At 33.8% G+C, this 22,435-nt stretch overlaps 2 protein-coding genes across 6 annotated transcripts; both read left to right on the top strand.

The window, feature by feature from the left end:
* Positions 1 to 7,161: 7,161 nt before the first annotated feature.
* Positions 7,162 to 11,611, top strand: LOC18035290 (translation initiation factor IF3-1, mitochondrial). The gene is made up of 8 exons (XM_006422470.2): positions 7,162 to 7,513; positions 7,823 to 7,913; positions 8,299 to 8,366; positions 8,642 to 8,740; positions 8,987 to 9,043; positions 9,560 to 9,628; positions 10,157 to 10,231; positions 10,337 to 11,611. The coding sequence occupies exons 1-8, from the start codon at positions 7,310 to 7,312 to the stop codon at positions 11,282 to 11,284; spliced, it is 1,611 nt and encodes a 536-aa protein (XP_006422533.1). The 5' UTR covers positions 7,162 to 7,309; the 3' UTR covers positions 11,285 to 11,611.
* Positions 11,612 to 12,319: 708 nt separating this feature from the next.
* On the top strand, positions 12,320 to 20,533 carry LOC18035248 (RNA-binding protein 39). Of its 5 annotated transcripts, none has more exons than XM_024178768.1 (15): positions 12,320 to 12,457; positions 12,907 to 13,475; positions 13,509 to 13,643; positions 15,630 to 15,708; positions 15,802 to 15,858; positions 16,071 to 16,126; positions 16,953 to 17,187; positions 17,366 to 17,449; positions 17,810 to 17,884; positions 18,475 to 18,561; positions 19,085 to 19,149; positions 19,221 to 19,470; positions 19,550 to 19,638; positions 19,909 to 20,023; positions 20,120 to 20,533. In XM_024178768.1, the coding sequence occupies exons 2-15, from the start codon at positions 12,958 to 12,960 to the stop codon at positions 20,159 to 20,161; spliced, it is 1,887 nt and encodes a 628-aa protein (XP_024034536.1). In that variant the 5' UTR covers positions 12,320 to 12,457; positions 12,907 to 12,957; the 3' UTR covers positions 20,162 to 20,533. The 5 variants fall into 5 exon arrangements, with proteins under 5 accessions (XP_024034536.1, XP_006422532.1, XP_024034535.1 ...); XM_006422469.2 differs by having other exon boundaries at positions 12,907 to 13,643; positions 20,120 to 20,173; positions 20,264 to 20,533; XM_024178767.1 differs by having other exon boundaries at positions 12,907 to 13,643.
* Positions 20,534 to 22,435: the final 1,902 nt, after the last annotated feature.

Below are 22,435 nucleotides of genomic sequence, written 5' to 3'. Positions count from 1 at the left end.
TTAACTTTTTCAATGGTGGCGTGGGCACTTTATAAATGTGGACTATTCCCTTTACAACACAATAGTTAAATCAGAGCAAATCAAGAGTAAATATTAGATTAGATTAGATTAGATTAGATATTAAAATTGTGATTCGCTATGGGCAATTATAACATCTAAAAATAAATAAAAATAGATTTAAGTTTAAAATATTTAAAGAATATTAAAATAAAATAAAATGTTTGGCTAATAGAATCTACTTGGTCTTTTTAATGTCCTAAATAAAAATTTAGGACTTTAATTAGTTAATTAGGCCTAAAAGTTTAATAATATAAATATTTTGATATTTTTTATTTTTACCAATATTTATAATTTAAATTTTATTATTTATTTACTAGTAATTTTAAAAAATTAAAATTAAATTAAAAATTAAAATGGGGAAATGGGTAGGGGATGGGGATTCCACCGCATCTCCGTCCCCTCCCCGAATAAGAAATTGGGTATGAAATTATTCACATACCCTCCCCGAATGGGGAAAATCCCCAAAGATACCCGTCCCCGTGAGAATTTTTGCCATCCCTAATATGTCTCAAACCCTTATTCTCAAACATTGTAAGTATAAGGGTTCTCCCACTGGACCAAAGACCCATTGGTTGTTGATTGGCTATCTTTAATTTGTGATTTTTTTCTCTTTGAATTTTTTGCTATCATTTTCATGTTTAACTGTGAGTAAAACTCTAATTAGAATTTTCTTTGATATTAAAAAAAAAAAAAAAGTCCCAGCCTAAAAATGTTCATAAATTTAGAAATCTACAGGAAACTGAATAAAACAGAAAAAGATTATCATCACAATCGTATGCGGGCAAATGCCATATCCCAAACGGTTCGATTCATTGCTTTCTAGTGGGTAAGGAGTCATAAATCAAAATAAGATTGCCAAAGGTTCAGAACAAGAGCTAGATCACATAGGGCTTCATAATTGAAGAACAAGAGTGTTAAAAAAAAAAAAAAAAAAGAAGGTTCAGCCTGCCAAATCTCAACCACTAGAAAGATCCACAATTCGGATAATGTGGTTCAACTCAAATCTTACGAAAAGTCATGTCTCAGATGAAAACAATGTACTTGGTACTATTGGTTGTGAAACATTTATTGGAAATGGACCCCGTAATAAATATGTTTAAATTATTACTTGAATTGTTGTATTTCGTGTCCTTTAGATAATTAAAGTTGTGAACATATATACCTCAGTTAAAGCCTCCCTCTGAAAGTTGAAAATATTTATCGGGAATTCTGTGATTAGTATGTATTTTTCTACTTGGGTCTTTTAAATTTTGACCTAATTAGAAATAAATTAATTTGTGGATGGAACTTAAGGAACGTGCAAGATGACCTTGTATAATTTATTAATTAAAACAAATGTGTAACATAGGTTTTATTTGGGGTCATAGGGATTCGGGTTACTTTCTTCTTTTTGTTGCCACATTGACCACAGACTTAGAAATTTATTAGCCTAATTATGTAATACGTGTATAAAAAAAAAGTAATTAATTGAGAAAGCTAAGTTTTGAGCTCGTTTCATGTGAAAAGCCAAAAAGGAAGACAAAAATTCAAACAGTTGAGAATGATGTATGATACGATGCATAATGTTTGCTGAAGTGGGAATTTCATTAGGCGGAATTTGTTTTTTGTTTCTTAAAATGAAAATGAAGGAAAAAAAAAAAATTCAGTCAAAATACTTGACATATTGCATGACATATTGAATCGCAGATTTGAATCAGGAAAGACGCCATGGATCTAAAACGTAGGTCCAATTTTGAATTTCAAAAATGATTTGCTTTGACACTTGAGCATCTCATCTCAGCTCTGCAATGGTTAATGAGGAATTAAGTCATCGGTGAATTAATAAGCTGATGAATTTAATTTCTTTCTGTCACTCTTTCAGAAATTTCAAGCCTTGAAAATTCAATACTACGACTGGTTTGGAAGTTTGAATCTTTTGATAGTGATTTCGGTCTTTCAGAAAACTATTTCAGAAAATTAAGTAATGCTTATGTTGTATTTTAGTTGGCATTGTCGGTTTAACTTTGTTAAGAATTTAGATCTATTTTGACAAGTTTAGACAAATTAAAATCCTAAATAAAAATGATTGTCTTAATTAATTAATTCAGAAATCATTGTTCACAGATTAGTATTGATGCGATACTGTTCAAATTACTATTTATATGATATTGTTTATACAGTAGGTATATACATATTATTTACCGTCACTGTTCATACAATAATGCATAAGAGTAACTGTTTATAGGCACTATTCATTGTACCTATTTTATCGCACTATTTGTGTACTGTTCATTCACCATAAATCTATCAAATAACAATAGATTGCATAAAATAAAGCACACATATGACTTTTACGTGGTCTGAATCACAATCTTACATTTATGAGCTCATGCCCACACGTTAAGCAGTTCACTGAGTAGTGAAAAGATTATAATCTATTGAAATCTTACATAACTTCAGACTCCCTCTTACTCTTGTCGCAACCTTATTAAATCTAAATTAGTCGAACTTACTTAGTAAGCCCACTCATCTTTAATTGTATTTACTGCTTCCTTGAGATCCCTTTAATACAACAAACAACCCTTCATTTATGAGAGGCCAAGGTAATCATAAAGATAGTCTAATGAAAGACTTGAAGATTAAAATTTCATAAATATATGAAACATCGTATGCTATCAGGTAGGGTTTCTTTTTGTTCTATGTGTTGCTCGCTTCTTTGAAGTAAAATACGATATGTCTTCTGCAGCCATCAAAGTGTGAAATACTTCCCTTTATATTCTATAAATACTTAATACACTTACCGATATATTAATTTTCTTTATTTGGAACTCTTAGATATGTAATCCTCATGTTCATGCTAATTTGCTTCTTTATGCCTCCAAAAATATTCTCCAATATTTCCTATAATCTAATCTAATAGATGCCAAGATTAGAAAAATTTTAGGAAGAAATAAATTACAATATTATTGATACAATAATGCTAATAATAAAAATCCTAAGAAGCCGGTAAAAATTCTTGTAGTGGTAAGAAAAATTTGGAGTTTGTATCCCATTTATATAAGTGAAAATAAAATTTATAATTTCTATTTGTGCAAATACTATTTAAAATGTTTATATGTAATGCCATCTTGAAAATTGTCTTTAGGAGTTATGGTCGAGCGATTTTTAAACAGTTTGTTTTACTCAGTCACTTGTTTAAATTTTTCTTTATAGTTAGTCTCTTAAGTTCGAATTTTAGAAGATATAAAGATTAAAAAATTAGTTTAAAATTTACCTACCCCTTGTATCTTAAAAAGAAAGAAAGAAAGCCACATTGAAAGTTACAGATTGAAAATTGAGAACAATACGACGTGATGAATGAAATTATTTTAAAATTTTATCCATGGATGCACCTTAGTGTCAATTGCTATCATGTGCACTTCTTGTCAGAAAATGCTAATGACAAATTTTTTAGGAGGATTAAGCCAAAAATGGTTTTACATTAAGACAATGTGAAACTATGTAAATGTTTGGTTATTGCAAGGTGAAGAGTCATTATCTCTCTCTTTCAAAGTCATTAGTTTTTGTGGGCATGCGCCGAGAATGTGAATGTGATACTATCTAAAACTAAGTAAATGTCATAGTTTAAAACAAACGAAATGGATGGGTGATGGTGTAATTATCTATGATTGGAGTCTTATGAAATTAGGTTAACTTTACATCATTTTGACCACTTTGATTTTGAAGTTTGAATGAAACCAAGTGTGCATCTGACAGTCTGACACCCGTTGGACCAAAAATATTCACTCATCTTCTAGACTCTAGTTATATAATATTCCCAAATCACTCTAGTTAGGTATCGAAGTGAATCTCATCCAAAGTTTGAGGCATATTCAGTGGAGAATTCCATGTAACAACCACATTGTCTCTCATAAATACTGTGGGCTCATTCTCCATTAATAATTAAAAAATTTAGTTATCTTATGCTTAATGTAGTTAGTGGCAAAGAACCTATAAAGTTTGTAATTAAATATATTATTAATTAGGTATTGAAAGCTCAATTGAGAGTAATGGTCTAGATCATGTGAATCTTTTAATTTTTGTCGCTAAAATGAACAATGAATTGCAACACGAAATTAAATGGGGTTTAACATCTATATCTATATATCTATATAAAGTTGGGACTTGAGGAGGTGATGTGGCATCACAATTTCTCTTCTTTGTATATTCTCTATTATCTAATAAATAGAGAATTTTTCTTTTAGATTTGGCTTTTTATCTTCTCATAATTAATTTGATTGTTATTATATAATAACAATTATGTAAAGAGTTTAATGAGGCATATTCTTTGTAATGAATATCAAATGGGGAGTGTTATGAATTTATTAAAATAAATATAAATGTTCATAACATATATCTCTTAGTCTCCCCACTATCTCCCATTAGCAACCTTTAACTTCCCTATAACTCCCACTATCTCACAAGAAATTATAATCCATAATTTTTCATTAATTTCATGGAGTGATTATGTAACTATAAAAGGAGAGCTCATCTTTTTGTTTTGTACACACACAATTGGAATGAATAAAATCACTCTATAATATATTCTCTCATTTTATTCTTTATTTTGCGTTACTTCTTTATTTGTATTGCTAGCTAATAGCTTTTTTTTAATTTTTATAAGGCTGCCTCATTTTTAAAAAAAAATCAATTCTTATTTTTTATCAGTTTCATCAAGTGTAAAGTAAGAAAAAAAGATAATACTAAATTATTTTTTCAAAGTCGCGTGAAACGCGGGTCTATTTTCTAGTATATATATAAAGGTGGGACTTGAGGAGGTGATGTGGCATCACCATATCTCTTCATCTCATATTCTCTATTATCTAATAAATTGGTTGAAATTAAAAAAATAATTACATTACAAAATATTAAAATAGAAAATAATTATTAGATTATAAATGATTACATGTCTTTTCCTCTTTCTATTTAAATTCAACAATATGTAACCATTAATAATAATTAATTATAAGTCTTCAAACATTAATTTATTTTATTATGCCAACAATTAAACTTTAGTGGCTTAAAATACATCAATTAATTAATATTAATATATGAAGGAATGTTCCTTCATCTTCCCTCAACAATGCATCTTCCCTCAACAATGCTATTAGAGCCTAATTTTAATGTCATAATCCCATATTTAATTATTCAATCTTTTGTTTAGTGTATTTTGGCTTCTTCAAACTCCATAAACATTAAATATTTAAGATTTGTGGCATCATTATTTCTTATCTTTTTATATTCTCTATTATCTAATATATTGGTTGAGATTAAAAACTAATTACATTACAAAATATTAAAATATATATATAAAGTTGGGACTAGAGGAGGTGATGTGGCATCACTATTTCTCATCTTCTTGTATTCTCTATTATCTAATAAATTAGTTGATATAAAAAAAAATAATTACATTACAAAATATTAAAAATAAAAAAATAATTATTTGATTATAAAAGATTATGTCTCTTCCTCTTTCTATTTAAATTCAATAATATGTAACCATTAATAATAATTAATTTTAAGTTTTCAAACATTAATTTATTTTATTATGCCAATAATTAAACTTTAGTGGCTTAAATATATCAATTAATTAATATAGGAAGGAATGTTCTTTCATCTTCCCTCAATAATGCCATTAGGGTCTAATTTTAATGCTATAATCTCATATTTAATATGTAACATTTTGTTTAGTGCCTTTTGGTTTCTTCAAACTCTATAAATATTAAGTAGTTAAGATTTGTGCCATTATTATTTCTCATCTTTTTATATTCTCTATAATCGAATATATTGGTTGAGATTAAAAAATAATTATATTACAAAATATTAAAAATAGAAATTAATTAGTAGATTATAAAAGATTACATGTCTCTTCTTCTTTCTATTTAAATTCAACAATATGTAACCATTAATAATAAATTAATTATAGTTTTGAAACATTCATTTATTTTATTAAGCCAACAACTAAACTTTAGTTTAAAATACATCAACTAATTAATATAGGAAGGAAGGTTCTTTCATCTTCCCTCACCAATACCACTAGGACCTAATTTCAATGTCATAATTTCATATTTAATTATGCAACCTTTTATTTAGTGTCTTTTGGCTTCTTCAAACTATATAAATATTAAGTATTTAAGATTTGTTATGTTTGGATTTTTTTTTTTAATTTAACCAACATCCTCTTTAGAAATGTTCTTGTGTTTTTATTTTTTGACTTATTTAATTTTTTTGTATTGTGTGCTTCATAGAGTATTCTTTTCTTCATGAGTTAAACAATGATAAAGATAGTTGGATGATAATGGTTAGGCTTTGTAAAATGTAGGAGTCTGTTAATACCAAGAAGAATTGAGAGTTGATTAGTGTGAACATAATTTTTATTGATGAAAAGGTTGTTTACATTTAACTATACACATTAATATATATTTTTAAAGTTAACAAAAAAATAATTAACTTTCATAAATAACATTAGTTTTATAAGGCTGCGTCATCTTTAAAAGAAAATCAATTCATATTTTTTATCAGTTTTATCAAGTGTAAAGTAATAAAAAAAAATACTAAATTCTTTTTTTAAAGCCGCACGAAGTGCGGTTCTATTTCCTAGTTTTTCTAATAATACTAAGACCCGTTTTGGTATACACTTTGCTTTTTCAAAGTATAAGTAGTTTTGATAATAGAGCTTTTTACAATTAGAAAATTTTAAGGAAATAATTACTTTTGATTTTGAAATAAGTTTCTTGAAATATGATTTTATGTAATATCATGAAAATGAATAATTATATACCCAGTACACCCAATTGAGAGTAGTTGTTAACTAAATTTCTATGGATAATTACTAAAAAATTGTTTACATTTATTTGGAGATAGAGGGGTCAAATAACACTCAATCAATCACTTAGGAGTTAGGAGGACATTAGTATTTGGGTTTTCGAAGGTAATGAGCCCAACAATCTAAATTGGGCCTACATCATACGGCCCAAAGGCGAACCCATAACCATCCGACCATCGCCACCGTCGATCTAAACCAAATAATCAAACTCCAGATCCAACGGTCGAAACACCACGCTGCCGTGTAACCCGACGGCGCCATAAACTTTACGCTCATTCTTACACCTCTCCCCGGATCAAATTCACTGCAATGGTTTAGTTAGGGTTTTATATATTCGCTCACTCTAAATCTTCCAAATTTACTAAAAAAAGAATGAAAATTTGTTATTCAATCAGCTGAAAAAACATGGCCTTTAGCTGCAGAACCAACCAATCGAGGCTCAAACACTTAACACACCAATTCAAAAGATATTACATTCAAGTTCCTTCTCTTAATCACAGCATTTCACACACAAAAATTTGTGAGGCAAAGAAGCCATTTTGGGAAAGCGCCGTTAAAACACCTAATGATTTTTGCAACAACGTAAGGTTTTTTGCTGCCCCAGTTCAGGTAATTATCATTATTTTTTTTTATACTTTGTAATTCACTATGTGGGCATCAATTTTTTGTTCCCCATTTTGGATGGCTAACCTACTGGTATCAATCTGATTCGTGAAAAAAATTCGTTGGTATGTTTTATGCTAATTTTCCTTAATCTGAGTATTATTTATTTTTTTTATTTTTCGTTTCGTATGATATTTGTTATTTTGGCGTGCTACCGGATTTAAACTTCGTTGAATTTTTCTGCATCGCTTGGCTTGTGATATTAGCATATGAGGTAGTGGTGGTGGTTAAGGTTGATGTATTGTTCAATTTCAGGCTCAGCAGAAGAAGGATGAGAAGGAAACTAGTGGGCCGCGTTTAAATGATAAAATCAATGCTCAGTTTGTTCGGCTGGTTTTAGACGAAGGTATGTTTATTCTAATTTGCTTAACAAAGTTAGGAATGTACTGCATATGCCCATGTTATATCGTTGCTCAATGCAGTACAATTGAGAATTGTTTTCAGTTTTCTAAAGCAAAGATGGGGATGTGTGTTGAAGAATGTGAGTGTATTGATTGCTCAGTCTAAGGCTAGGATGAAAATTCAATAATCAGTTTATAATCAATACAGAGACATGGAGGGGCATTCCAGTCATTTGTTATTAGTGGTGGGCTTTAATGAAATGATAAGCTATAAGCAGCATTTCTTCCATAAATTTGTTGGTGATTGTGAAACTTGTGTTGCATTTCGCTTTGCATGTTAGAACATAGTGGAAATATTAAATAAGCGATTGATAATATGTATACATGCAGGGCACAAAGTTGTCTCAAGACATGAAGCACTCGCACTTGCCAGGAGTCTCCAATGCGATTTGGTTGAGGTAGTGTTTTCAATGCTCTACGGTCAATTCACTTTTAGCAGGTATCATGCATCCAGCTTTGCGAATGAAGTGATAGAAGAATGGCTGCATGCGGTGGTTCTGCATGGTTGGAACTAGTTTTGGGCATATGTTGTTGTTGCTTTTGATCTTGGCTATCACTTCTATTTTTATAATGTTATGAGATCACATAACATTCTCCTAGATGCTCACTGTATATATTTAGGTTAAATCTTCTGACTCTTGTTGGCCTAAAAACTGTTCCTTAAATTTTACAGGTTGATAGAAAGGCAAACCCACCAGTCTGTAAAATCATGGACTTCCATAAAGAGAAATACCATAAAGAATTAAAGGAAAAGGATCGTGCGAAAGCCAAGGTAGGAAAGATTGTGGATTATTTGCTCTACTAGTGGTTGCTTTAATGTTGATGCAATGCTTTGAGTGAAAACAATGTCTGATATTGTATGTCTTTCAATTAACTGTAAATTCGAGTTGGTTTCCATTGTACACTTTTTGAATGTTGCAGGTTCTTGCATTTGTCTTTTCATCCACTTGCGGCCTGCTTTATTAAATGTTATTTTCTTTAGTGGTGATGGTTTTGAGCCGCTTTATTTTTTATGCAGTCTGACATCACTTTGAAAAAGGGAGATTGCAAAGAAGTTAGATTCTCGGGGAAAATTGTAAGTTACTTAAACACGCTATTTCTTTTTGCCTTTGTCCATGCCTTTGGAAAATGGTGAAATTTTGTTCAAAGTAAAAAAAAAAAAAAACAGCTATAAAGATATTTGATCTTAAAGTCATCTAGCACATTGTTTGCAGGTGAATCTAGGTTTCAACACCCTCATTGATTTTATGCATATTTAATAGAGAATCTACCCATCAATAGGGAAGCCAGTTCCCTACAATGGAAATGGTTACTGGTATCCAGTGAGATTTTCCTTTAGGGAAATGAAATTAAGCGTCAACTGTGACCTTATGCTAAAATGTACATGATTGGATGTACACGTGTTCTCAAGGCACTTAGCCCATGCTCAAATTACAGTTTATGTTTGTCATTTTACAGCTTTTTTGTTCTTCACACCCTTCCTTTCTCGCACAGTACATGTGCTAATAATGTTCTGATATTACTGGAATGAGGATGCATTGACAAGTAAAATGAAGAAAATATCTTACTTCTACCTCTGATTCTGTTTCAGGAGCAAAAAGACCTGCAGATGAAAGCAGATACAGTCAAAAGGTTGATGGATAAGGGTTACCGGGTGAAGGTATTTTCTCTTATATTGAAAAGAGTTTTGTGAAGTTAAACGACTTGCGATTGTGGAATTTGCTAGTTTATTAAGTGTATTCGCTTTTTCATGAGATCTCATGTGAGTTATAACAAATTTTGTGTCATTCTCATGTGCTCTTCATTTCTAACACATATGCATATGTGCAACATGCCATATTTTAAGTCCTCATTATAACGGATCCTTGTGATATGTGCAACATCCCATGTTTTAAGTGCTCATTATAACGGATCCATGTGATGTGTGCAACATCCCATGTTTTAAGTGCTCATTATAATGGATCCATGTGTGATTTATCTATATTTTTTAATTCATGTAAGTTGTAACCTGTATGTTTATATACATGCATAAGGACACAGAAGTCGGAATGTTTATGCATGCATTGAAATTGTTCCATTTTTCCCAATGTTTTGATTCTACATGGCTCCAAAATCCTCTCATAATGTTGTTAAAGTTGATCATATCTTTTCTGAAATTAGTTAACGTTTATTTTCGGGTTCGGAACAGTGTATGGCTTTGCCTGTGGGTAAAAAAGAAGAAACAGAGGACTTGGGAGGATACTTATCCCGTCTCATTGATTTGGTACTGTCATATTTCTTCATATTCTCGTAATTTTATATGTCCGAGTTATTGCTCGTTCCTTTTTCTTCAGCTCCTTCCAACTTTTATTATTATGAACAACTGCAGATTGAAGATATATCTGTTGTAGAAAGTGGACCACATGTGGAGAGGAAACAAGCATATGCTATAATTAGGCACGTCAAATTTGGCCCATCAAAGAAAGGTGGTTTAAAAAAATTGAAGGCCGTTGGGGATACAAGTGGTGTTAGTAAGGCTGCAACTCCATCATCAACTATTGAGCGTTCGGTTGATATCCCCACACCTGCAATTCATGAAGAAGATCCCGCAGAATTTGGCTTAGAAAAAATAGAAAAAAAAAACACTCCATGGTCAGTTTCAAACTCAAATGATGATCTAAACGAAGTATTTGATCTTGCTGATGGAGCGAAGGGGTTGACTTCAAACTTCACACCTAAAGTAATGAATGCTGCACCAGAATCAGCTAGTCCTCCTGCAAGTATCAGTGCCTCAAACTTTTCGCACCCCAAACCAGCGCCTAATTTTTCAAGGGCAGACACGCTTGGATCGACTCCACATGGGCCTTCCCTTGGAACTGGAAATAGGTATGCAAGAAGTGAACAAAAAAATCAGTTCCCACAAAAGCCAATTGATAATCTGGGGTCAGGTATGAGGGAGTCCTTCAGGTCAGAACCGCAGTTTCCTTCTCAAAGAAGGCAACCACCACCACCACCAAATATGAATGCCTCTCCTTCAATGGGAGAAAAGAAGCCAATCGGGACTGAGGCTTCTAATTTTAGGAACTCAAGGCTTCCTAATAGCATGCCCAGTGATGTTCCCAATACCCGAGCATCTAGTTATGGAATTTTCAGCAATCCAACAGCCAATGCTCCTACGGGGCAAGGTATGGCAGCTGATAGAACTAAGGAAGGCATCCCTACTCAGGGCACTGCAGGAGTCAGACCAAATCAAAGTAGTCCCGGTTTAAAATCTGATGGTAGCCAAACGCCTGGCCCTGATAATGGACAGAGGAAATTTGGAATATTCAGTCGATAGAACTTAAACGGACTGAACATCCAAAGCATTTTAGGAGGAGCCAGTGAAAAATGGAGATGAAATAATGATTCTTGCCACTAATCTCTAGTGCCCACATTTTTGGTAAAATTTCTTTTTATTATCCACGGATCAGTTTGACGATTGTCATCCATAGTCTCGGCGGGTATATATATCATTTGCAATGCTTCCAAGTTGAGGGCTGCAAAAGTTTTTTCTGTAGGCATTACTAAAATATTCTTATTGGGATGAGAGTATTTTTGCATTTGTATTGGGGATTACCCTGTAAAATTAATAACAATTTTGGGGATTATTCTTTCTGTTGGGAGATCACACAGATCAATAATAAAATCTCATTCTTCATTTTATTCTTGTTTCTAATCCTGTCTCTGTGAAGGGACGGCATCCTCAATATATATGTATAATGAAAATCGATGTAGTGTGTGCAATCACACATGTTATGGTGTCGGATGGCTCATGTGGCACAATCTCATCAGTCATCAGGGGATGCTGGCTCCACAGGCTAGCTTCTCCAATGAAATCCTACCATGCATGTCGTCGTACATTACAACGTGCACTAAATCAAACGGCTGCACTAGATCAAATGCGTGGGGGGTGTTGACAGCCCGACCTTCGGCCCCAGACTTTGCGGGAAGTAGAATGACTTATGAAATTCACCTACATGTGAAATGATCGTAGCTAGCCCATCAGTTTATAAAGATTGATCATAAAATAACTTATGTTTTTTTACTCATATAATACACATTATGACCTTCTAACACCGGCTATAAAAAATATTCAGTTAGTTAGGTTTTTGAAGAGTGGCTTAGGGGTCTGAGTGTCATTTCCTTCCCCTGCTTTTTAAAAAAAAAAACTTTTTTGGGTAATATTTATTTTCTTCAGAAAATATCTCTTGTCGTAAGACTCCGTCCAAACGGTGACGTTGCCTTAAAAGCAATACTAAAAGGTCCGGGTTCTCGACCCGAATCCAAGAATCCAACCCTTTTATCCGTAATATAAAAGCCTCCGACGCCCAAATTCCCATCATTTTGACTGCCCTAGCGAAAGCGCGAGAGCGTCAATGAGGAGACCTTCAAAGTTTCTCTAAATCCTTGCATTTTACACTCATTTCAGCCCTAACTCCCTGCCGTTTTGTCTCATTTCAGCTCTGTCGAGGTTAACAAATTTCTAAACCCTAACAATAGTAGTTATGTGTGTTACAATTAGAAATGGAACTCTGAATCTGTTGATTCCTTAACAGATTCTCTAAGTTTCTTTGTATTACTCTGCATTTAAAACAGAGGAAACGTATGATATGTGATCATAATTGGATTTTCTTGTAACCGTTTTAGGATTTGGAGACTTATATCTGCCTATTTGCCAGTTACTTGAGTTGAGTCTTTGTTTACTGGTCGAGATAAAATGCTAGAGATTATTGGGGGAAATTAATAGTCAAGCATATGCTTGTGATTTTATGTCTAGAAATTGGAGATAAGTCTAGGATTTTTAATATAAATGCGTATTTGTACTGTATCTTTTCCTTTGAGCTGTTCAATTTTTACTTTTCTGTATCTTGTGATTGTAGAATTGGCGTTTTTGAGAATGAGTTTCCTTATTTGGTGTAGGTGTCAGCAGTGGAGCTTGTTGCTTAAATTGCTTGGTTTGATAATATTACAATGGATTTTGATGAGTATGAATATTTGGAGAAAATGGTTGAGAATCCTGAACCCGCCAAAGAGAAGGAAACAGCAAATGGTGATGGTAATGTGAAATCTGAAGACAGAGTACGGAGTCGTAGTTCGAAGTGCAAGAGTGATGAGAAGGTTGAGGATTATGATGATGACGGTCATCGCTCTAGGGGTTCTAAATCTAGAGATGAGTCGCGCAACCATGATCGTCGGAAAGAGAGGGACTCATCCTGTCACCGCTCTTGGTCTAGAGATGGAGGAAGGGATCGTCCTAGGAGTAGCTGGGAACACAGGGATAGGGATACAGAGAGGGACAGGGATAGGGATAGGGAGGAGAGGAATGGGAGGGATAGAAATAGAGACCGCGGTCGGGATCGGGATAGGAGAGAACGGGATCATGACACTGAAAGAGACCGGGAAAAAGACAAGGAGAAGGAGAGAGAGAAGTCGCATCGAAGTGGGAGTCAGTCAGAAAGGTATAGGAGCGATCGTGATGAAAGAGAAAGGAGTCGTGACAGGGAGGTTATAGAAAGAGAAAGGAGTCGTGACAGGGAGGTTATAGAAAGAGAAAGGAGTCGTGACAGGGAGGTTATAGAAAGAGAAAGGAGTCGGGACAGGGAGCTTAAAGAAAGAGAAAAGGAGAGGGAGTCGAGGGATAATGATAAAGAAAGCAGGTATTCTTAATTTTTTCTTTCTTATTTTATTTTTTTATGTATCATTCTTGTGCAAATTTTTGTTGCCACTGAATTTAGTATAGAATTATGTTTGAGTGGTCTCAGTGTGAACAAAGCAAAATTTGTCTTCCTTGTAGGGACAATGTTATGGCCATCTGCAGGTTGATGCCCTATCGAATATTTACAATGTTTTGTTTTACTTTACATTGCAACAAGCAAATTACTGATTGCATGGGCTTCATGACACATAATATTTGTGTCGGAGTAGCTACAAACAAACAGAAAACCATCTTGTGATTTCTTTTGAAGAATACATGATAAGACACATGCTAGTTCTGTTGAAATTTCATAATTTGTTGTATTGTGTGGATGTTCAAAGTTTCAATATTTAAATTTGCTTATCAATGGTATTTTGTGTCTCATTTTTCAAAACTGTCTCTATTGTCACATATGTTTCATTGGGTAAATTGGTGCTTGGAAACAATATTGTATTAGTGCAAAGTTAAAAATACTGGTTATTGAATACTAGATTCTGGGAACTCGCAGATCTGCTAGTGCAATCTTCAGATGGTCCCTCTGGCAATTGGGCCAGGCACAAGAACTGAGATCATGGGTTTTAAATGTTTCTACCTAGACTTTAAAGGCTTGCATTGCAAGAATGAGGATATCAGTGTTGGAGGTTTTGACCGGGGTGGTTATGTCCTGTTATGATTTTTCGCTCCTCCTCCATTGGAATCAATTGCTTAATATATATATATTTATTTTGTTGCAGAAATCCTGGTGAGAATGTCGTGGGCTTTGCTTAAGAGAAGTACTTTATCTTCTGATGCTTGTGGAAAATACAATGTTCAGTGGGCTATGATGCCATACCTGTTTTTCACCCTTAGTTTTAAATTTTTTTGCAGAATAATGTTTTATAAGATGCCATTTGATTTTATGACCTGGAAGTTAAGATCCAATTAGTCAACCATAGTGCTCTGAAAAGATTTCTTTTTAAGGTTTTACTGGAGTCAGGCAATGGAATTGATTGGTAGTTGTTCGGTTGTCAAGAATTCCTTGAAGGCTTATTTTCTCATGGACTTCCTTTTGCAACCACAGAAATCAAGCATTTTTTCTACCTAAATATACTCTGTACTATGTCCTGTGTACTACCTTTCTCTTGTTTTTTCTATAGATACTTAACAATCAAGAGGCCCTAGTAAATTTTGTACACCTTATCGTTTACCTTTCAATTCTCTGTTTTCCATTTCATTGCTAGAACTGTACAGTCCAAGCCTTTTCTCAGTTAGTGTTAATAATTTCTGGTTGATTTTTTATTTTTATCTTTTGCTGAATCCAATATGTCATTGTCTTTCCATGCATGTAAACTTACAAACAAATGTATACTGCATGCTTGAACTTGTCACTTGTTTTGTCCTTGATTGACATTTTGGGAGTATACTAATTCCAAGTTTAATACAAGCTTTTAACAGGTTCCAATAATGCAATTACGTCCTTGGTACTGCTATCTTCACAACTTGATGATGATTTAGTACATTTAAAACACTGTGGTTTATATTAGGACAGAATTTATTGTTGGGATTATATACTTATCTATTTGGTCTGGATGTCCCCATTTTCCATTTGCAACATCATTCTCCAGGTTGGTTGTTATCAATTTTCTAGGTGACAGTCTCTTTATTTCACCATGTGAATCACTGGTCCCCTCATGTTAACACTGTGTAGTTCTCTGCAGGACTATGTTACATGGGTTCAGCCTTTTTACTCGTAATGGAGAAATGTTTGATGCTGTTTGGGGATTCCTTTTCTTTTTTGAGTTCATAATTTAAGGAAGATATCAAAATTTTAATTTCATTCAGGGAGAAAATAGTTTTTCCGCAATTCTTGAAGTTTTTTTTCGTCTGCTGGCTTGATTTGAATAAAATTTTTAATACTTTGCCACAGTTTAAACTATTTGATCATGTTTTACATTTTCATTATGTGTAGACGACCTAAAGAGAAGAAAGAACAAGTGGAGCCAGAGGTTGACCCTGAACGGGATCAGAGAACAGTATTTGCGTATCAGGTGGTCAAATTGCTATTGGAATAATATTGTGTTGAAATTTTCTATTGACTTGGTTTCTCTTGCCTGACCAATAATTTTGGTGATGTTTGACAGATTTGTTTGAAGGCTGATGAAAGAGATGTTTATGAGTTTTTCTCAAGGGCTGGCAAAGTTAGTTCTTGTTCACTGCAGTTGGATGCCTAGTATTTTTTAAGATTTTTCTTGGGTTGATATTAGCTTTCCTTTATTGTTAGATTTGCTAGGAAATTGCACTTGAACTATATTTTCAAGAAAGTTATAGTTTTATTCATTTTTGTTAAAGTTGATGCTTATGACATTTCTTATCTCTTATCTTTCTACCACCCATGTTTTACAACATTCAGGTGCGAGATGTCCGCCTCATAATGGATCGTAATTCAAGGAGATCCAAAGGGGTCGGGTAAGTTTTACGTATAGATGCTTGTTACTGAAGCTATTGTTATATTTGTCATTACCTCCATATAATGAAGAGGAGTCTGAATAGAGCAAGATCTTTTGATAAAACTACATCTTAAATTTGATTTTGGAGTGCTTTTATCTGAGAAACATGAGTCAAGACAGAATCAAGGTTATGTAAACTACCATGATATGTGCATATATTTATGAAAATCATTCAAGCCATAAAGTGAGTCATTTAGTAACTTTAAATTTCTCTTGGTAGAATAAAAGGTACTTAAGTAGTATGTTTATCCGAAAGTTACTATATGAGTTGGTCACAGGCTAGTACGGCAATATTGATAGCTGTACATGGCCATGAATATATCTCAACATGTCAAGTCTAACTAGTTGTAATGTCTTGGTTATATGATTGTAAAATAATAATCAAAATATTGTCTGATTTGGGCCACAGCTTTTCTCTCGTTTTGTTTCATTAAAATTAAGTACATTGCTTGTTTTTCATTTCCATCATAATATAAAGTCTGATGTTTGCTGACTCTTAGTACAAATAAGTCTTGATAGAACAATTATTTGGCATTACAAAATGGTGCCAGTGTATTCCTAGCGGGAATTTCTGCCCCCTCCCAAAAAAAAAAGCTAATGAGGTCTGAGTTATTATGTTGCCTGAATATCCTAATAAGTTTTGTCTCTTCTTATTGCATGTGCATGAACATACATCAAGTTTCGTGATGATTTTATGTTTTCTTGCTTTTTGTTTGTGATTATATTTACATGTATGTGCGTGTCTTTTATCAATTCTTCTTGATATAACACTGTTTTGGTTGCAGGTATGTTGAATTTTATGATGTAATGTCTGTACCTATGGCAATAGCACTCTCTGGACAGCCTCTTCTTGGTCAACCTGTCATGGTTAAACCTTCAGAAGCTGAAAAGAATCTTGTTCAGTCTAATTCATCCATTGCTGGAGCATCAGGTGGAGGCACTGGTCCCTATTCAGGTGGAGCCAGAAGGCTGTATGTTGGCAATCTCCATTTTAACATGACAGAAGATCAACTTCGTCAAGTAAGGACTTGTTTTTACTATTACCACAGTAAAGTGCAACAGTTTTATGACACTATTTACGATTATAGTTTGAGGTTGATGTACTGTTAATCAACTTCATCAAGTACCCTGTAAATATGATTCATCAATTTTTCTTTTTTGGGTAATTGTATGGTATTTTTGCTTGATGAATACTCAGGTTTTTGAACCGTTTGGTACTGTGGAGCTTGTGCAACTCCCGCTTGATGAAACAGGGCATTGTAAAGGTTTTGGTTTTGTCCAGGTGCGTCTCATTAGAGTGTCTAATGCTTTTTCTAGCAGCCTGAAAATGCAATTCTTTCGTTCTAATATATATGTTAATTTTGACTTTTTGGTTGGAAAGATTGTGGAATTCTGGGTTATCCATACTGAAGAATGTGGAAACCGTGCATTGAATTAGAAGATGAAGTAGAATGCACTTGTATAACTCTTAGAAGGCTATTTAGGTTTTGGTAGGCCCTTGAAACTGGCAGACAATTATTGATAGCCTTCTAGGTTTCAAACTTGTGTGAGAAAGCTTGCCATTTCTTAATGCATAGGTATTTGCAATGTTACATTGATAGTCTTCTTATATGGGCTAATTGGGTGAGTTGCTTGATTGCAGTTTGCACGCCTTGAAGATGCAAGGAATGCTTTGAATTTGAATGGTCAACTGGAGATTGTTGGCCGGGCAATTAAGGTATTGCCACTGCAATTTTTTTTTTTTGTGTATGTGCATGCATGCCCGTGTGCCACTATTGGTGCTGTTCTTCCTTGTACTTTCACTAACATGGTTTATGTTTTTCCTTTTTTGAGTTATAATGCTTGAACTTGTAATTATGGTTAAATTCCACATTTTTCCAAAGCTTTTACGGGTAGAACATATATTTTTCACATATACAAGCAAGTGTAGAGAACAAACTCTTAATTGGTTTCCTGCTTAGTTGATTACTGCTTTTGGAATTTTGTGCCAAATTGTGCTTATTGAATAATGGAGGTTGATTGATAGTCATGGTTTTTCTTGTCTATTATGGAAGAGTCCAATACATAGTTTGGGTAAAACTGCACTAGAATTGCATGTTGATAATGCAGCTGGAAAATACAAGTTTCAAGTCTTTAGAGTTCTTTTTGGTGTTTTATTTACATATAACTACTTTGCCTTGGTGTCAGGATTAAGTATGACGCCTAATAGTTACTTGAGAAGCTATTTGCATTAAATATGCTGCACAGGGCATATGCTTTCATGCATTTTCCTATCTGGAGCATTATCTTTAACATGATTTTGTTTAGGTGTCAGCTGTTACTGATCAAAGCGGATTGCAAGATCTTGGGGCTAATACTACTGGGGATTTTGATGATGACGAAGGTGGTGGTCTGGTTAGTAGTACATTCTTTACCTTTTATCTGTTTATATGATGATGAGGCCTTCTGGAAATGAGGTGATTTTCTAGAATAGTACAGGCCATCTGGTGACTGATATATGTCACAAAAGATAAAAATTTCTGAATTATGAAAATTTAAAGTCAACAGTGGAAATTCAGTATTTGCAATTCCTTGCAACTTCTTTAGACATCTATCTTGTAAGTTGTAACAGTTGGTATATCCATATTTCATGTCTTCCTTGTCATTGAAGGTGATATCTTTTGTTATTATGTTCATTTTTTAAGTATGCGTTTTATGACATATACTGTTAGAATGACTGGTTTTCACAAGGAAAGCATGGTTGTTTATTTTCATACTTGTGGTTATATTGCATGTCCTGGGATCTGTTCTGCATTTCTCTATTTTAGTAGCCATCAACTTGCAATTGATTTCTATTTTAATAGAATTAAGTTCAAGGTCTGGTTTAGTACATTGAATGACTACAAGAGGAAGCTAACATAGTGTTCTACATCTGCAGTCTCTGAATGCGCGTTCTCGAGCACTTCTTATGCAGAAATTGGATCGTAGTGGCAGTGCTACAACGTATGCCCCTGCCAAGTTTGTTTATTATTTTTGCTGTTTGACTGTTCTTAAATTTGCTTCCTTTTCTTCAGTATTGCTGGTTCTGCAGTCACGCCTGCAGTCAACAGTACTGCTCTTCCTTTACCAACGGCACCACTTCTTGGAGCTGCCTCTGCTGTTTCTACCCTTGTTCCTCCTCTTGTGCAAGGTACTGTTCCTACTCATCCTGGACAACTCGGCACTGCTCTTCAAGTTCCCACTGCTAGCGTTCCCATCTTTGATACAATCGGTGTCCCTAGTGAATGTCTATTGTTGAAGAATATGTTTGATCCAAAAAATGAGGTATGTGGACTTTACTTTCTGGAAGTTCATTTTTTGTCTCTTTATCCTTGGTCGCATTATAACATTTGATCTTTGGCAGACATACGAAGAGTTCGATATGGATATCAAAGAAGATGTTGAAGGCGAATGTTCGAAGTTCGGAAAATTGAAACATATTTTTGTTGAGAAGTGCGTTTGGTTTTCAAATTGATATTGCAATTTCTAGTCTAGTTTGGCATGTTCGTGATTAATATAAAATGTCACCTACTGGATGAAGTAAGCATGTTTCTGGCTAAAAAAAAGACTCTAAATCTTAGATGAAATCCAATATCTTAAAAGAGCAAGAAGTACCTAATTATATGAAGTTGAGGATTTCAATTATTCTTTGCTTAATATCTCAATCATATCCCTGTTTCTGATCCTTGGCTTACTTTCATTTGCCTCCTTTTTGATAAACAGGGATAGCGCTGGATTTGTGTACTTGCGATTTGAAAATACTCAGTCTGCTTTTGCAGCACAGCGTGCTCTTCATGGAAGATGGTTTGCTGGGAAGATGATCACTGCAACATTCATGGTAAAAACATTTTGCACGGCTTTGTTCTATTTATTTCACATACGAAGACTCGGAATTGTTAAAAGAGATAACATAAAATTTTGTCATTGCATTCAGGTGCCACAGACATATGAGGCTAAGTTTCCTGACAGCATATAAGACTTTGGAACAGTAAGCATACTGTGTGCTGATACTGTATTTATCGATATTTAGATGAGATGATCCTTTTCTGCAGAAATGATTTGGCAACTTTTGTTATAGTGGTAATGATCGGTGCTAATGGAAAGAGGAGAGCGATATGGCTTTTCTCTTTCAGATATATCGCTGGAAAGTTTAGCCACTTCGTCGATGTTCCCATTCAAATATAGGATAAAGCGCAATCCACTGAAATGGACCATTTTGAATGTAAAAGTACATCAAAACCTACAAATTATTTAGTTACTGCTTTCATCTTTTTGTATTTGCTAGGTAATTACTATACCATTTTTGCTATGTGTGTTCAAAAAAATTTATCATTCTGTGTTAGTCGCCCCCGATATCTTATTATTTTGGTCGCAGATGGTTTTTGTGGATAAAATAAACCGAGATCAGTTATGCTCGGGGACAAGGGAGAAAAGAAAGAAAAATCAATCATCTTACGGAACGTTATGAATAGGGGAACTTGAATTTTTTCTTATTGAAGTGGATAAAATTATCTCACTTCCAAAGGGCATTGATATAATTGGTACGGATGGTGATATTTGATTTTTTGAATTTATCTTTTCAGTCCTAACATTTTAGATGGTATTATCAATTATGAATATGAACATTGGCCTTGTTGAAAATTAAAAATAATTAAAATTTAATTATTATTTTTTCTTCTTTTCATCTCTATCATCTTTGTAATTGAAGTTAAATAAAATAGGTTCTCATAAAAAATTAAAGCCAGTATCATCAATAATAATAAAATATCCACCACATAGGCTTTGATGATCAGACTATTGGTATTTCACTCGGACCAACTCGAGCCAAGGTAATGAGATCTTCTTAGCCTGATTAGCAGGTAACTCGCGTTTGCTTCAGATTTCCTTGCAATAATTATCTTGTAATACAAGCAAATTTATGTCGGAGGTTTCATTTTCCAGAGGGATATAATACTAAACTTGGCAGAAGAAATTGTGTAATCAATTTATCTTGATTCAATGGGCGGAATTGTTGGTTGGTATTGCGTACGTTAAGTTTTCTGCCATGTCGGGCATGTTCTCACTCTCGCTGTTCCTACAATTTCATGTAGATGAAGAACTAGAGGTTAATCATGTTAAAATGAAGCAATTTATGTTGAGCAAGGTACCTGAACAAGCAACGGCTGCTGTAGATTAAAATCTGCCAGATTGTATTACAGCATCACCGCTAAGATTCAGGCACCAATGGCAGGCTTTATGGGCAAAGTTTGTGTATCCGGAGATGCACTCCAGACATTGGCCAAGGAGGTTGTTCCGCTTTGGAAGATGGCATAGTTTTAGCCAGATCCTTTGCTGAAGCCTCGAAGAACGGTGAAGTCGAGGAGGAATTTAAAAAAAAATAGAAATGGGACTGAAAAGATTTGCCCAAGAGAGGAAACGGAGCAGCTTCGAGCTCTTAGAAGCACAAGTTATGTGGTTGGTTCTTTACATCAGAGTGATAGGAAGATAGTGAACTTCTTATAAGGCAAAAAAAATATTGTCTCTATTTCTACGTAGTTGTTGATAAAGATAGCTGATTTTGATTGTGTGAATGCAACCACTTTCAATCATTCTGGAGCAGATATCATAAAACACCAGTTCAGTTTCTTGTATCTAACCTTATCCTCATCTCTCATCAATATATTTGCTTGAATAGGTTCAAACTCAACAAGAGATCCGTGTGTTCTTCCTCAAACCCAGATTTAACTCCACAAAGAGATGCAAAGCTGTCAAGGATATCATATGCCATATATTGAATGCAGTATGTAAATATTATACAGTTCCAGAGTCCTCGGTACTTAAAAATTTATACACGGAATTAGTCAAATGGCACACTTGGTTTGTGCTATTTCTACAACTAGTTTCCATATTAATATCTATGAGAAATGACCATTAAAATCAAATTTCCACAAGAATGCATGCCTGCCTAGTTTTCATGACTTTCAGTTTTGGTGATTATTAATTACCTTTGAGAATTGTTTGACATATAACCAGTTGGTAAGAAATTACATGATTGAAAATAGAAGGAAAGTAACAACAGTAAATTCTGCATGTGCTAATTTCAGACTGATATATATTTTGTGATTTGTCATGTACAGGTGATTTTGGATTAGACTCTTGCAGTTACAGATGCTTTTCTTTCTAAAATAACAATGAATCGTAAAGCCTGAAGCAAGGATCAGCCACACTTGAACTTGAAGCACTAAGATGAAAATCAAATATGGCTAGAATA

This window comes from Citrus clementina, unplaced genomic scaffold (genome assembly GCF_000493195.1).
Source record: "Citrus clementina cultivar Clemenules unplaced genomic scaffold, Citrus_clementina_v1.0 scaffold_8, whole genome shotgun sequence".
Taxonomy (NCBI): domain Eukaryota; kingdom Viridiplantae; phylum Streptophyta; class Magnoliopsida; order Sapindales; family Rutaceae; genus Citrus; species Citrus x clementina.
Note: the sequence above shows the minus strand (reverse complement) of the source record. Positions and strands in the feature narration are given on the sequence as shown.